This window comes from Puma concolor, chromosome E3 (genome assembly GCF_028749965.1).
Source record: "Puma concolor isolate L17-30 chromosome E3, mPumCon1.1.hap2, whole genome shotgun sequence".
NCBI classification, from domain to species: domain Eukaryota; kingdom Metazoa; phylum Chordata; class Mammalia; order Carnivora; family Felidae; genus Puma; species Puma concolor.
In genome coordinates, this window is record NC_141682.1 from 20,593,051 (window position 1) to 20,607,419 (window position 14,369).

The 14,369-nt window shown below is 50.3% G+C and overlaps 1 protein-coding gene across 1 annotated transcript in view; it reads left to right on the plus strand.

The window, feature by feature from the left end:
• GTF3C1 (general transcription factor IIIC subunit 1) overlaps positions 1-14,369 on the plus strand; it is a 75,108-nt gene that overhangs the window by 12,009 nt on the left and 48,730 nt on the right. The window contains exons 5-6 of the mRNA XM_086692621.1: positions 922-1,018; positions 5,326-5,449. Of these exons, the coding sequence (XP_086548747.1) occupies positions 922-1,018; positions 5,326-5,449 (221 nt within the window). The remainder of the gene's footprint in view (positions 1-921; positions 1,019-5,325; positions 5,450-14,369) is intronic.

Here is a 14,369-nt window from a genome sequence, read left to right on the forward strand (position 1 = left end):
GGTGTAGGCGGCAGCTGTGGGTGGAAGAGATTAACAGTGGACTAAGTCAAGATCTGTATTTAAATCTTTGCCCCTTACTTGGGCAAAGGCACTTGTCCTCTCTGAACCACGGTTTCTTCTCCTAGAAAATGGCCATGACTCAGTGCTTGGTATTAATTCACATGCAGTAAATATCTGTGCCTTCCTTTATCCTTTCATGTGTTGAGAGGCAGTCGAAGTGGAGAAGTGGGTGCAGACTCTGTATCCCATACATAAGCCCTCCGTGACCCTGAGCTTGTGACCAGTTAAAGTCAAGGTCACCTTCCCAGCTACACCCTGCCCCCAGCCTCCCCAGGCACACATGGTTGGGAGCCCTCCACTCTCTTTCATAGCTTCCTTGGTGGCCATTAGCTTGGAGGCAGTCATTTATGATTCTACACAATAAAAATGAGTTGGGGGTTGGGCTTGATCAGGCCAGTGAAGTCAGAGTAGAGGCCAGCCTTCAGAATCAGAGGCATCATGATATAGCGAACAGAGCGCTGGATGTGGGCAAGGACCTACGTTCGTGTCTTGAGTCTGAAGTTTAGAAAACCTGTTTCACTTCTTTATGAAATAATCCCCTCCTTCACCAAGCGATTTATATAGAAATACCTAAGGTCCTTCCTAAACTTGATGCTATTATAAAAACATAAGGTATTTTGAAGAATCCTTACGGCTGCAGCCCAAAGGTCTAGTTTATACACGGCCACTACCTAGGTGCCCTTGGCCATGTGACCGAGCCACTCAGAGCCGGTCTCTGCCCTACCAAGTGCGCATTGTGGGCTGGATGGTGGCCGAGACCGAAGATGAAGGTTCTGTAGTTTGGGATGTGGTCACTGAAGGCTTGCGAGGCACTCTTTAGCAATAGGTTTGACCAGACAAGCTGTTTTGTGTTTCTCATAGGAGGAGCAAATATGACATCCTCATGGAGAAGCTCTCGGGTGTGCTGAGCACACGGAGTAACCAGATGGAGACCCTGGGCAGGCTGAGAGAAGAGCTGGTAAGTGCCCGGGGCCGCCTGTGCTCTGGGCTGGACTGAACTGTGCCACAGCCTGGACATCTTTGTTTAGTGTACCTTGATGGTGGCTTGTAATCAGCCCTGTTCACAGACTTAACCGTCCTTAACCTTGAAGTGAGTGGGATCTTCCTTTGTTCCACAGAAGGAAAAAGTGCCCAGGCCTTCATCGAAGGCCTTCCTGCCCTAGGCTGGCCCCCATTTTCCCCAGGGTTTGCTCGAGGCCCTGCGGTATAAGTTCGTGTGGAATGGTGGACCTGGGCACTTAGGGGTGCTTCTGTGAGCACACTTCTAATTCCATCACACTGGTTTAATACTGAAATGATAGTGTGACGGCATGGGGAGAGAAGTGCTTACCCACCGGCCTAGTCTCTGGGCCCCGCGGTAGAGGTGGGGGGAGGAGGAAAGCACGGAGGGGGCATGTGGCCCCCCAGGCTGATTCGAACAGTGTTCGGCGGAGCCAGCATTAGACGGGGGAGAGAAACAAATTGCCCTGCCGGTTAGACAGCGGAACTTACAACCTGAAGTTTAAAGTCAGCCTGTTTGGGTCATAGTGATTAGCCCACAAAGGACCGTGATTTGGAATCTGATCATCAATATCAGGGTTGGGGCGCCTGGGTGGCTCAGTAGGTTAAACATCCAACTGTGGATTTCAGCTCGGGTCATAATCTCGTGGTTCGTGGGATCGAGCCCCGTGTTGGGCTTCATGCTGAGCTTGGAGCCTGCTTGGGATTCTCTCTCCCTCTCTCTGCCCCTCCCTGTCCTTCAAAATAAATAAACATTAAAAAAAACAAAAAACAATAATCCTTGCTCCTCACCTCCTGCATTGGTGAGTGGAGCCCTCATCTCTGATTCCGTCATAGAGGGAAATGGGCCTCTTCTCTTTGTTAGATCTCCTCTACGCCCGAGCCCCTCATTTGTTCATTTATTTATTTAGAGTTAGAGAGAGCACACGAGCAAGGAAGGGCAGAGGGAGAGAGAATCTTAAGCAGGTTCCATGCCCGACACAGAGCTCGATCTCCTACTCCCGACTGAGATCATGACCTGAGCAGAAATCAGGAGTCAGATGCTTAACTGACTGAGCCACACAGGCCCCCATGCCCAAGTCTCTTTGAGGCAGAGCTTAGGAACTGAGGCCTGGGGGTCAGATTTGGCCTATATGTTGTTAAAAGTACATTTGACCTGGCATTTTTTTTTTTTTTAACTGAGATTTCACAGACAAATCTAAGTTCCCTGCTTCCTTTGACATATCAGAGGTTCCGTCAAGCCTGGGCCTGCAGTCTCTCCTGATGGCAGTCAGCTAGAGCCAGCTGTGTGCTGGCCAGCCGCCCCTCCACCCACCCCTGCCAGCCCCTTCCTTCCTGCCACCTCTCAGACACCAGGCCCTTGTCATTTGTCATTACATGTGCACTGCTGTTTGTGGTAAGAAATATTTTTCGGTATCTGAGTCTCCATGAAGAGTGGAAAATGAAAGAAAAATACGTCTTTCTCTTGAGAGAGCCTAGTAGAAATGAAGAAAATCCCTATTTAATAAACAAATCTCTGCCCACATTGTTCCTCATATTTCTTGTCCAGCAGACATCGGTGATTGAAACCCTCCGCCCTACTGGGTCACTCGGGCGTGCGGAGACCGGGCAGGTCGGGTCCCAGGTCAGCACTGCGGACTAAGTGATACGAGTGGACTGTCACAGGGCGCTGTTCTCTTATTCCTCCAGCAGATACTTTAGTGGATGTCTGCTTTGAGTCAGGACTGTGTCCTGTACTTCGATGACAAAAATTAGTGAGGATGACAGGTCTCCCACTGTCGTGGAGCAGTCTCACTGGAGAGGCAGACGTGCGAACACATGCTCAGGCTCGAAGGTGCCTTGCAAGGACGCGCTTGCTTCAGGGAGCTGGGAGAGGCTTTATAGAGCAAGTTGCAGCTGAGCTGGGCTGTGAAGAAGTGTTCCCAAAGTAGACAGACAAGAAATGGCAACTCGGGCACGGGAGGGTGGCTCCAGCAGGTTGTTAGAGGCGCAGTAACCAAGCCGTTGCCAGGCGGCAGTGTGCTCAGGCAGGAGGAACGACAGTGTGGCTGGAGCGCTAAGAAAGGTCTAGAGCACCGGGCTGAGGGGCTGGTTTGTGGCCTTCAGCCTCGTAAACCGCCGGTGGCAATTCAGAGACGGAGAAATTACGAGGAGGGAAGAGTGTTTATAGGAAATGAACCTGGCGGAGGAAGAGAGATTGGAGGTGTGAGTGGCAAGGTGGATGCTGTTGACTCTGGCCGGGGGTGATGACCGCTAGAAGGGAGATGTTTTGGAGAGGAGCTAGCAGGGCGGAGTGAGCGCCTGAGGCCAGGACATGGAGGTGAGTGAAAGGGAAGGAGTCTTGCTGTCCGGCTTGAGTAATGGCTCCTCATTGAAGCCGATGGGGCTGGAGGGCAGGCTCCCGAGAGCAGGAACCGGGGACCAGCGACCGTGCCTGTTTGTTCACTGCTGAAGCCCCACCAGGCGGACGCTGCCTGGCCCATGGTAGGCGCTCAGTAAGTATTTGTGGAATGAGTCTCTGAATAAAGTAGGGAGTTCAGAAGGAGGAACACGTTTGCACGTTTGCACGAGGACGAGGCGCATGACAAATTCGACGTTAGGATTTACCGAGTGTGACGGTCTTCTGGGACTTTGACTTAGTGATGTCTCATCGGCAGCCGGAAACAGGGTCAGAGGAAGCGGAGCAGGATTTGGTGAATAATTAGCCAACACGTGAGGTTGATGTCATGAATAGGCATGCTGTCCTTTGGGGGGAGTGGGGGAGGCTCACACTGCCTCTTTCCCTTGTTGCTGGGCCGATTGTGCGAGACCCTGATGGCAGACCCCCCGGAGGGCAGGACTCCATCATCCTCTCCCGCGCTTGGGATCGTCCAGGACGTAGGACCCTATGTTAGGGGCTGGGGTTTGATGGATGAGCTTCCGTAGGGTCTTTCCATGATGCCGAGGGCGCAGCTAGATTAACAAGAGATCCCATTTACAAGCCGGTGGCTTCGGATGAGCCATATGTGAGTCATCTGTAATTCCTTGATAGCCGTATGTCCTCCTGCCCGAGGGCTGGGGCACTGGCTGCTCTGAGAGTTGATCACATATGTGGTGGCGGCAGCCCGCAGACATTTCGCTCCCTCTCTCTCCCCCAGAGAGTAAGAGGAAACCCGTAAGACTCCACTAAAGGCTCTTAGTGGTAAGTGCCTCCTGTCATTCAGCCCACAGCCTACAGCAGCCGGAACTGGCCTCATGACTCCAGGGGTGGCCAAGTCAATGCTCGTCGCAGCCAGGATGGATTTATGAACAAATGAAACAGGCCGAGTGTAAAAAATGTTTTTGCTCTCGGTATGGATTCAAGAAATATGTAACCCTCCTGGTAACTACTGTAGGAGAAGACAGCACATAACTGGTGACCTTCAACTCCAATGTACCAGAGGCTGATGGGGCCACCGTGCATGGGCCTGCCTGTCGTGGCTCCCTCTGACTGCTGCTCTGAGGAACCCCAGTCCTAGGATTTGTTGCTGGATTTTTTTTCTAGGAGAAGCTAGAACCTGCTTCGTATATATACATATATATATATATATACACACACACACACACATATATATGTTTATATATGTTTATATGATATATATACACACAAACCTGCATATGTATGAGATCTCTCACTTTCCAATGTTGGCAAGTAAATCAGTTATTTTCAAAAACATGCAGATGGAAAAGCATGGCCTGCACTGGAGGCTGCACATCAGTAACCCCTGCAGATGGGGACATGTAGGGTCATTATGGGCACGTTGCCTTGCAGAGCTGTGAGCGGTGGGGCGCACGTGATCATCCTCATGTTGTGGAAACTTCACTGATAGACTACAATTTTCTTTCTCCTGAATCTTTTTTTCTGTTTGTTCCATTGCCTGTGAGAGGTGTGTGTGTGTGTGTGTGTGTGTGTGTGTGTGTGTGTGTGTGTGTGTGTGTGTGTGTTAATGATACACTTCCTTGGTTAGAAAACCAAACCACTGAAAAAGTATACAGCGAAAAGCCTCCTGGCTCTGCTCCCATCTGCCTCACTCCCACCCCTATGTATCCATTTATAGAATCATCTACACCTTCTTCTGTTCCCTTGACAGCATAGCTTGGAGTCTTTCCTCATTAGCCCCTCCAGTGTTTCGTCGCTCAAGATAATCGGTTAACTCAGGTCCTGAGCCTGTGTTCGTTCACAGGACTTTAGTGGTCGCAAACGCCGTGCTCGTATCTGATGGCAGCTCTTAAATTGTGTGTTGGCAGGGGCTGTGCGAAAGGACGTTTAAGCGGCTGTACCAGTACATGCTGAATGCTGGCCTCGCGAAGGTGGTGTCTCTCCCCTTACAAGAGATTCACCCTGAGTGTGGACCTTGTAAGACAAAGAAAGGTAAAGAGTCTCCGCCTCTGTTCCCTTGGCAGCGCAGACGGCTTTCTCTTCTCCCCTCCAAGCTCCAGCCTTTCTGTGTCACTACGTTTGGCCTTGCGGTGGGAGGACTTCACGTATTTGGTCGAGTCTTCATTCCTCAGTGCCTGACCTAGGATCTCGTGTAGCAAAAGTGCTCAGGAAATGTTTGCTGGATGAAAGCAACCCTAAGGGCCCACACCCATCCCCGTGTCAGTGTCCCTCCAACATCTCTGCTCTGTGGCGTCCAAAAACAAATTCGTGTTTTCCTTCTTACGCTAAGCCACTGTTCATTCCAGCATTTGGAAGTCCCTCAGCTGTGTTGCATGATCTCATTCTGTAGCCCTTGCGAGGTAGGTGGTAGGGTCACCTTTTAGGTGTAAGAAAATAAAACTTAAGAGGTGCTAGTAACTTACAAAAGGTTGAGCAATCATAAGTGACAGATGTGGGATTTGAGCCTTCCAAGAGAATTAAACTAAGGACAAGAGACTATAAAACTTTAAAAACCTTCCTTAGTGCTTTATTTTTCTCTATCCTTGATTTTTACACCATGCTGTTCCTGACCAACCGAAGTCATTTAAAGAGCCGAGGGTCAGAGCTTTCAGTGAAAGATGATAGATGGAGTATACGCATGTATCTGCACTCTCCCCAAACTCCTCCCTAGTGACAACAAGGGATAGAAAAGGAATAAACCAGCAGGTACAAAGAGGCTAGGGCAGGAATGACAGCACAGAGTCAACAGTATTCTGGTGCTCGAGGCAGATGAACACGTGGTAACAGACTGAGCAGCCTGGGGAACCTGAATGCCTGTGTATGGCAAGAGCCAAGGATTGATGCCTCCGCACCCGAAATTAACTAAAAATGTGGCGATCCCAGGTACCCTTGAGCACAAGTTTGGATGGTGCCAGAGACGAGGGGGTTGGTTGGCAGCGTGTGCAAGAAGCCGCCGCTTCCCCAGGTCCCCTCCCTTACTTTGCATGGCCGGGGTAGAAGTCCTTTCCCACACAAGTCTGGGCTTATCTCAGGATAAGATGCATGAGAGCATCTCTGGGCTCGCAGACCCAGCCGGGGACAGGGTGCCATGCTGGCAATGGGACACAAAAAGGTGAGGGTCCCCTCACTGCGGTCCCCCCATGTGGCTCCTGAACATTGGCGGCCAGACTTACCGTCCCCTAGGCCAGAGGCTGGAGGCTGCTTTCCTGCAGAGACCAACCTGTCCGAGAAACGTCCTCCAGATGCTGAAATCTAGGGGTATCCCAGCAACACAGCGGGCCCCTGCCCGCTCACCGTTCCTGGAACCCCACACCATGACAGCCTCTCCCCTGCTCCTCCTCACCCTGCACGACATCCAGAACACAGGCTCCAGGCAGCAACTGAATACTTCCCTGAACATCTGAGAACTCTAACAGGAATGTAAGAGAGACAAGTGGGGGAACTAGGAACAAAGTGAGGAGCAGAGGAAAGCCTGGAAGGACTTGCAGAGAGGAGACGTCGCATCCGTGAAAACACAGCGAGAAGCTGTAAAGGGGGGACGGACGGAAGATAAAAAAGAGCTGTTGGAAATAGAAGAAATCCGCTTATCGCAATGAAAGAGTTAGCGGGAGGGAAGGTGGTAAGATAAAGTTGAGAAGGATCTCAGAAACTCAAAAGAGGCGGGAAGTAGAGCTCAGTTGAAAACAAGATGCTAAGCCTCGAAGGTCCGACAGCCCACACGATGGGCTCACAGTGGGGGAGACGGAATGTGGGCAGGGGAGGAGAGGGGAGGAGGTGATGAGAAATGACACAAGGGATTCTCCTAGATCTGCAGCACGGAGGTTCTAGAGCAAGAGACCTATCAGGTGCCTAGCATGAAGAACATAACAGAAACCCACACCAACACCCACCATCCCGGAACTTGAGAAACCCAGAGCCAAAGAGCCTCCAGAGAGGAGACGTCAGACTTCCCAGGAGTCACCGAAGCTGGGCGGCCTTGGAGCAGTGCTTTCCTTCTGAAGGGAATGGACTTTCAGTCTGGAGTTCCTTTATTCAGCTTTTGCATCGATGTGCTGTGAAAATCAGGAATCTGAAACCGCTCGTCTCCCATGTTCCCTTTCAGGAAGCTGCAGGAGGATGCCCACCGTCAAACAGCAGACTGAAACAAGAGGCGGGGAAAATGGGGTCCAGGGAGTGAGGAGACCAGGAGAAACATGGGAAGGTGGTGAAGGGAAGTCACCATGACCGGCACGAGGGCAGTCCGTCCACAGGGGAGCAGGAGAAGGGGGCTCCAGGAGGGATGGAAGTCCACGCAAAGGATCAGTTGCCCAGTGGGTGTGAATGTGTTTAGAGAAGGTTGTATGTCGGCAGAGTCTGCGTGTGAATTAGTGACAGGTACACAGAAAACCAAGCCAGTGGGAAAAAATGAAGTTATTAATTCCAGGAAAACCAAAAGGTGTATGAGAAAAAAAGGTTGGGGCCTGTAAGCTTGACTTTGTGGGCAACCTATCAGTCACTGCCCACCCTAACTGGCTCCCTGTATCTGAGAAAAGTCTCAGATGGGGAGAGGAGATGGGAACACACCGATATTATCATCCAACAGGTGAATAAACCAGGGAAGGAGCCCCCAGGGGCGTAGGGGAAGCTCCTAGAGGGCACCTCCCTTTTGAGTCCTTTCAGTGCCGAGTGCACACGTGACTGGTTGGATGCCTGGCATCCCTCTTCTCGGGAACGGGTGGGCGGCATCAGCCTTTTCAGGAGGAAGAACACCGGGAAGTACTGCTGGGTCCTGTGGCAGGGACAAAAGTCCCAGGCTTAAGTGCATTTGACTCAAAGTGGGATTATCTGAATGCTTAAAATAGTCCTTGCCTGTGGGTCTGTTTATCTTTTTTTTTTTTTTTTTTTTTTAATTTTAGAGTGTAAGCAGGGGAGGGGGCAGAGGAAGAGAATCTTTTTTTTTTAATGTTTATTTATTTTGAGAGAAGGAGCGTGCACACACACATATACACACGTGGGGGAGGGGCAGAGAGGAAGAGAGAGAATCCCATGCAGGCTCCATGCTGTCAGCACAGAGCCCAACATGGGGCTCGATCTCACAAACCACAAGATCATGACCTGAGCCAAAATCAAGAGCCTGACGCTTAACCGACTAAGCCACTCAGGTGCACCCCCTCTTTTTAATTTGAGAGAGAAACTGCATGCGAGTCGGGGGGGAAAGGAGTAGAGGGAGAAAGGATCTTATTAAGCAGGCTCCAGGCTCAGCATGGAGCCTGACTCAGGGCTCGATCCCATGACTCTGGGATCATGACCTGAGCCTAAATCAAGAGTCAGATGCTCAACTGACTAAGCCACCCAGGTGCCCCAAGAGAGAGAGAATCTTTTTTTTTTTTTTAATTAATTTATTTTAATTTTGAGAAAGAGAGAACACGAATAGGGGAGGGGCAGAGAGACAGAGAGAATCTGGAGCAGGCTCATTGCCGTCAGCACTGAGCCCGATGTGGGGCTCGAACTCACAAACCATGAGATCATGACCTGAGCTGAAATCAAGAGTCAGATGCTCAACCAGCTGAGCCACCTAGGCGCCCCGAGAGAAAGAGAATCTTGAGCAGGCTCCATACTCAGCATGGAGTCCAACTCAGGGCCGAATCCCATGACCCTGGGATTATGATCTGAGCCAAAATCAAGGCTCAGACACTCAATGACTCAGCCATCTAAGCGCCCTTAATCATCTTTATTTCCTGATTTCTTGCAAAGAAGACATTAAAAATAAACAGACTGGATTGATTATATTTTTAAAGTAGAGAAACTAAGAAGGAAATGCCCTTAAATAACCTTTCTTGCTGGGCGGGCAGCCACGGAGCAAAGCTTCTCCCAGGCTTGAGGTCCCTGGAAATTCAAGCCAGCCGCTTGCAACTGAGACACCTGAGTGAACTTTGATGTAAGGCAGCCCTGGGTCAGAATTCTCATTTTGTCACTTCCTGTTGGGGTGACTCTCAGCAAATTTTGACCTCTCTGTACCTCAGTTTCCTCAGCAGGGTTTTCTGGAGATAATAATACAACTTTCTAGAGTGTCATGGGGCTGCCAGAAAACCGTGCACACACAGCGGGGGCCACAGAATGGTAACGGCCACATGTAGCAATGTATTTTGCTTGGCTCATGGCATGTGTTTTCATTGGGTAGGTTACCGGTCTTTTAAAAATCAGAAATTGCACCTAAAAAGTCAGCCTTTCAACTTGCCTGCAAAAATGAAATTAGGCAACGTGAAACTGCATTTCTTTAATAGTAAAGGGTCAGGCCCCATTCCCCAAGGACACCCCGCTTCCTGCTATGTAGCCCATAGCCAGCTTCACTCTGGTATGTCATCGACCTGACCCTGGATGGTGTGTCTGTGGTCGGGGTTTTCTTGAGGCCTGGTGCTGGGACTAGAAGCTTCCGAGACTGGGTACTGATGGTAATGATGGCTTTGGCTCCTTCTGCAGGGTTAAGTGGGCAGGCACCTAAGACAATGACGATTGGAAATTTTAGATTGTCACCCACAAGCACGGTGAGCCCATTCTGACTGTCCAGGGGGCTCATCTCTCCCCGGTGGGCTTGTCACCCACCTTCTGCTGCTCAGGCTTATCGACTGGGTTCCCCTGACTTCCTCTGTCACACTGTGATTTGGTTGTTTGTGTGACTTTTTTCCAAACTAAGTAGCTTCTTGAGAGCAGCCACCACACTCCTCACATCCCTTCTATCCTTGAGACCCATGCAGGGTCTGCTTGGAACAGAGTAGGGCTAAGCAGATGCTTAGCAAATTTAATTTAATTAGGTACCACTTCAGTTACTTTCCTTGGGCAGGAGACAAGGGATGAAGGCACAGTTTTAGTCTTTTTTGCCTTGTGCGTCATCCCACTTTGCAGAATTAATATAAACCTTCCCTCTAAGTCACTAGGGAGCAGACAAGACTTAATAAGTAAAGATGATGGATTACTTTGTGTAAATTTACAGGTGTGCTTGGATATATACGAGTTGTTTCTAAAAGCTGTAAATAGTTTGGATTTCACATACTTCAAATACATTACAGTAAGCTGCAGTGATCTGCTTTGCAGAAAGGCGGGGTGGGGTGGGGGGAGTCTGGGTAATGAAAACAGTCACCCTGAACTGATCTGTTTTGCAAATTTGGATTATAGTCTTCAAGAGTGGACTAGTCAGACTGTATTTATTCAGTTGGGCTGAGAACAAAAGGGAAGAGAAAGAGAAGTTAATGGCGTGATCCTTCATAAAATAATGGCAACTAGAAGCAGTTGACAGAAGTCGTGCCCCGCCCCTGCCCCCCCCCCCCCCCCCCCCCCCCGCGGCTAATGATGGAGGCAGTCAGTCAGCGGGTTTTCCAGGTTGGGTGACGAGGCGGGTCCAGCATTGAAGAGGATGGGGGAGGGGCCCTAGCATCTGTATCACCCTGTTCGTGATGTAGCCTCTTCCCATAGCTATTAACCCAGGGCCCTTAAAAAATAAGGAACAAGTTCAACAAGACAGCGGGACACGAGATCAATATACAAAAATCAGTTGTATTTCCATTCATTGATAACAGGCAACCCAAAAATGAAATCAAGAAAACAGTTCTCCCATCAGCATCAAAAAGAATAAAATACTTGGGAATACATTCAAGCAAAACAAGCGTAAAAATATATACTCTGAGAATGACAAAACATGGTTGACCGAAATTTCAGATCTAAGCAAGAGGGAAAACTTCCCTTGTTCACGGATCTGGAGAGGTAGCCTAGTTCAGATGGCTGCACTCCCCGAATTAGCAGAACCCCAGCTGACCTATGTGTAAACATTGCCAAGCTAATCCAAAGTTCATCTGGAATTGCAAGGTGCCCGGAAAGTTAATCCTGGGAAACAAGAATCAAACACTGTGGGAAGACTCACACTTCCCAATTTCAAAACCACTACAAAGCAGCAATAATCAAGCCAACACGGTACCGGCACAAAGATAGAGACCACGGAGTAGAGCCGACAGTCCGGAGGTACACCTACACATCGATGGTCGGCTGATGTTCAACAAGGGCTGCAAAACCATTCGATGAAGAAAGAAGCCATTCACAAGAGGCCATTACAGCGTGATTCCATTTTGATGAAAGTTCAGGATAGGGAATCCGGAAGGAGATTAGTAAGTGCTTAGGGCTACGGGGTGGCCACACAGGGGTGCCAGCGGCTACAAGGTTTGAGGCAGTGAGGACGTTCTAAAACGGCCTGGTGACAGGTTGACAGGTGCACGTACCTGGGAATACACTACATCACCACCGACTTGTACGCTTCGCACGGTGAATGGAGTGGAATAGGAATTGTAGCTCAATAAAGCTGTTAAAAATTAAAGTAAAACCAGCAAACACTTGTAACAGGGTACAGCAAACTTAAGATCATTCAAATGGCACAAGGTGACATTTAAAAAGTTCTAGTAGGATTCAAGTATACGAGCTAAGAAAAAAGAGAAATGAGCCATATCAAGAAGGATTAACACACAATAAAATAAAGGTTTAAAAGAGTTTTGGAACCAGGAGAGTAGAATTAAAAAGAACGAAGATCAGAAACACAGAAAGGATAAAAGGTGAGCATAAACATGAAAAGAATAGAAGAAGGTTGTCAGGGCCGAGTTTAAAGCCTAGCAAATTAGTGGTGCTGGGGGAAAACCAGTTAAATCGGTTAAAAATAGCAAGGTCTCTTTAAGTTAAAAGTGACAAAGTTGATCCAAGGATGCTAGCTAAAAAATGAAGGGTAATTACTCTCAGTAATATTTCTGATAAATGAAAGAAACAGACACTTTATGGCAAAAGCGATTAAAGGCAAGAACCTCAAAGAGTAGGAGTAAAACACCCCAGTGGCATAATTCCAGGCCGCGTTCCCGCTGTCCAGGAGGGAACTTGTACTGAAGCCTGCTGACCATGAGGGAATGTTCCGTCAACCTCCCTGAGCAGCAAAACGTGCCTGTCCAGGCTGTGCTAGGGGAGGGGGAGGCTGGTGGCAAGTGGAAGGGGAGTGGGGCAGGGGGAGAATTCTGGGGAATCGGACTGGGGCAGATGGCAGTCGATGTGCCAGAGATGTGGGGAGGGCCTGGCCAGGTTCTTTGGGCTTGCAAGAGCCCAGAGGCCAGTGCAAGGACTTGTGAGCTCGTGACTGGCCGCACGGGTGACCAGCTGGCCACTGGTTGGCGAGGGGCCAGTAAAGTGACTGAGATGTATCTGCTGAGCACCTGGCTCAGAGCCCTCAAGAAAAGTGCACGGTTTACCCCAGCCCTTTCCATCTGTGGGTCTGTAAGAACTTTGGGGGCCTAACCGAGCCCATCACTAACTCAGCCCAAGGGCTTGGGAGGTGGTCCCTACCCTGGGTATTTAATGGTGGCTCTGGAACTCTCTCAACCGAGGACATTTCTACAGTGTCCTGAAGTTCGTGAGCCCTCTGTATGCATGTATGTGATTGTCCGTGCCCTTGTTACCTTGTGCAGTTAGCAAGGGAAACCTTAGATCCTGTGGGCTTATCTTAGGGCGTGAAAAAGAAGGTACCAGGGGAGATTCTGCCGTTTTTGTAATCCCATCCTGTTAGTCTTGGAGCCAGGAGAGAGATGGGAAAGCCATCCAGATAACATGTCAGGCTCTATGCCAAGTGTTCGTGCTGTGTTCTGATCCTTTTGGCCACCCCATCGTGCGGGTGCCCTCTTCTTTTTCTTCCCTTCACTGATCAGAAAACCAGAGCGCAGATCCCTTGCCTCAGGTCCTAGAGCTAGGTTCTGTGGGGGGTTGAGCACAGAAGGTGCGAGTCTGTAACCACGGCCCTCTGCTGCCTCCCTGACAGGTGACAGGGGTGACCGGATGGGCGGTGGAAGCTGGCAGGCAGGGGCGGGGCTGAAGGTGGGGCCAGCCGAGGACAGCTGTCCCAGGGGCAGGAGAGTCGGGAGATGTGGACTACCCCTGCGGACCATCTTCTCTCCAGTCCGTCTTCCACATCCACCATGGAAATAACTTCGAGTCATGCCTACGGAATAAAAGCAAATATGCATAGAAAGTGAAAACTACAATATCCATCGCTTGGCCTGGAAGCCTTTGGCAGTTGGTCTTCCCCTTCAGTCCCGCCCTCCCACCACCCCTGCCCGCCTCGGTGCCTCTGCCCGTGCCTTCCTCCCGCCTCGACAACTGCGTATCCTCTAGCGTCCCGCTTTGGGGCCACCCTCGGTACCCCCTCCCCCCACGCCGCCTGGCCCCACATGCCTCCCCGCTCCCCCGCATTGTGCATGTGGGTGGTAGAGCCCTGCCTCATAGCTTCTTTCTCTGTAGTCACTGAGCACTTAGCGTGTTTAGGGGTGAAGCTGAACACCTTACCTGCATTTACTCCTGTAGTCCTTCTCAGCAGGTTAGTCTAGACATGCCGTTAGAAGTGTGCCCATTTTATAGATGAGGAGCCGGAGGCTCAGAGAGGTTAGCAGATTGCCCAGGGAGAATCAGTAAGAACTGAAATCCGGGCTTGTGTTGAAACCTCAGCAGACGGCCCACCTGCGCTCTCCAGCCTCTGTCTCAGACGCCACCCTCTGCAGGGCAGGAACCCTGCCGTCTTCGTCCTCATGTGTTCTGGGCCCAACGCACAGCAGGTGCCTGAAATTGAATTTGAGCCCCCAGGCAATCTCCTGGTATTTTTGGCCCGGGTGATGGGCTATGACCCTTGGTCCTCAGAAGCTGTGTTTTCCTAAGGTTGCTGTAGCGATAATAGTAATAAAAGCGGGAGCAAGTGCCGCCTACTTGTGTGCCCGGCGCGGTCCTGGGGAGGAAGATCCTGTTCCTGTCCCCATTTACTAGTGAACGGCCCGAGGCACAGACTGGTCTTCTCCCTTCACCATGCTTATCCAGCTGGTGAGTGGCAGAGGCAGGTTCTCACCAGAGGGAGACTGCAGAGCCCGTG